The sequence below is a fragment of the Otolemur garnettii genome, unplaced genomic scaffold, assembly GCF_000181295.1.
Source record: "Otolemur garnettii isolate 467f Iridium unplaced genomic scaffold, OtoGar3 scaffold00007, whole genome shotgun sequence".
Taxonomy (NCBI): domain Eukaryota; kingdom Metazoa; phylum Chordata; class Mammalia; order Primates; family Galagidae; genus Otolemur; species Otolemur garnettii.
In genome coordinates this window covers 24,930,365-24,932,550 of record NW_003852402.1, presented here as the reverse complement: position 1 = coordinate 24,932,550, position 2,186 = coordinate 24,930,365, and the positions used below count along the sequence as shown (strand labels likewise).

Here is a 2,186-nt window from a genome sequence, read left to right as displayed (position 1 = left end):
TTGTTGTTTGGCGGGTCCGGGCTGGGGATTCGAACCCGCCACCTTAGGTGTACGTGGCTGGCGCCTTAGCCGGTTGAGCTATAGGCGCTGAGCCGCCGCTTGAGATTTTAAGGTGATTTCTCTGCCCTTTAAGGAGGAAGAAAGTAAATCATTTAAAAATAATGTAAAGGCTTGGCGCCTGTGGTCCCAGCTACTTGGGAGGCAGAGGCATAAGAATTGCTGAGCCCAGGACTTAGAGGTTGCTGTGAGCTGTGACGCCATGGCACTCCACCTAGGGGAACAGATTGAGGCTCTGTCTCAAACAAATAATAAATAAATAAAAAATAATGTACAATAGGCTTGGGACCTATAGCTCAGCGGCTAGGGCGCCAGCCACATACACTGGAGCTGGCTGATTTGAATCCAGCCCAGGCCTGCTAAACAAGATTGACAACTACAACCAAAAAATAGCCGGGCATTGTGGTGGGCGCCTAGAGTCCCAGCTACTTGGGAGACTGAGGCAAGAGAATCACTTAAGCCCAAGAATTTGAGGTTGCTGTGAGCTGTTGACACTGCAGCACTCTATCCAGGGTGACAGCTTGAGACTCTATCTCAAAATAAATAAATAAAGAAAGAAAAATAATGAGAAATAGAATATGGTAAGGAACTAAAAAGCAGTCCCTAATTTATAAATTATTCCTGAGCTCAAAAGATAGTCTTCCCATTTGAAGATGGGGCACCCTCTTGATTAGGCCACAAGTCATTCTAAAGTCAGGCACTGATAAACCAGTGATTGCCTGTCTCCTCAAATGAATTAAGAGTTCTGTGACTACGGCTTGGCGCCTGTGGTTCAAGTGGCTAAGGTGCCAACCACATACACCTAAGATGGCGGGTTCGAATCCAGCCCGGGCCCACCAAACAACAATGATGGCTGCAACCAAAAAAAATGGCCAGGAGTTGTGGCGGGCGCCTGTGGTCCCAGCTACTTGAGAGACGGAGGCAGGAGACTCGCTTGAGCCCAGGAGTTGGAGGGTGCTGTGAGCTGTGATGCCATAGTACTCTACCTAGGAGACAGCTTGAGGCTCTGTCTCAAAAAAAAATAAGTTCTGTGACTTCAGAACTGTTTAGGTGAGAGAATAAACTCTGATTAATTGGTACAAAGTCAGCATATCTTGGGATTCAGAGGGCTATAAGAAGACGAGCAGTTTAAAAATTGGGAGAATTATACATTTTAAAATATTTGATAACTTCTACATAAACTAACCTTGGATTCTTTAGTACCTGTTTCAAAGTGCAAGAGATTCACAAGCCTGGTCAGAAACAGTTTCAATTTTGTTACACTGTCATTTAAAAATATTTTTAGATGATTAATGGATTTATCAAAATGTAAAAATTATCTAGAGTAAAAAGGATATTGGGACCTCAAACATTAATATAATCATCAGCTATCTAACCTCTGTCATGAGACAGAGTCTCACTCTGTTGCTCCAGGCTAGAGTACTCCTGGGCTCCAGGGATCCTTCTGCCTCAGCTTCCTGAATATCTGGGACTACAGGGACCCACTATAACACCTGACTAATTGTTTCTATTTTTGAGAGATGGAGTCTCAGTCTGGCTCAGGCTGGTCTTTAACTACTGTGCTCAAGGGATCTGCCCACCTCGGCCTCCCAGAGTTGTTAGGATTACACGTGTGAGCCACTGTGCTCAGCCTTCAGTCATAATATTTTATAAAATTGATGCCTCCACTTACATCCTGGCAAAGGTAATAATAAGGTGCTCTTTACCTTGTTGAAGACTACTGTGAAGACAATTGACAAATGTCGCTAATATAGTTGCTACATTCATCACTTGCCAGCACTGGGCAAGACCAAGAGTAAAAAGTTCATTCCAATAAGCTTTCACCAATGATATGCTGTTTTCTTGCCTATTAAAAACAAAAATAAAAGCACAAATCAGATATTATTAAAGTGAATTTTGTCAACTTTATGATTGATCCATATACTTAAAGACAAAATACTACTAAATTATTCTAGAAACACTAACTGGGCACGGACTGTTTTATATATGATAGTATGTTGATAGTGAGTGATGAGGAATGCTTACAAATTTAAATAGTAGCTAGCTCATTATAGGCCAATTTATAAGAACAATTACAAGTAATATTTAAAATATTAGAGGTTTTAATCTCACATTTCTTTTTTTTTTTT

At 41.4% G+C, this 2,186-nt stretch overlaps 1 protein-coding gene across 1 annotated transcript in view; it reads right to left on the bottom strand.

The window, feature by feature from the left end:
• The window catches only part of NR2C1 (nuclear receptor subfamily 2 group C member 1), a 57,370-nt gene that overhangs the window by 10,659 nt on the left and 44,525 nt on the right, over positions 1–2,186 (bottom strand). Inside the window, exon 11 of the mRNA XM_012801206.2 lies at positions 1,764–1,903. Within this exon, the coding sequence (XP_012656660.1) occupies positions 1,764–1,903 (140 nt within the window). The remainder of the gene's footprint in view (positions 1–1,763; positions 1,904–2,186) is intronic.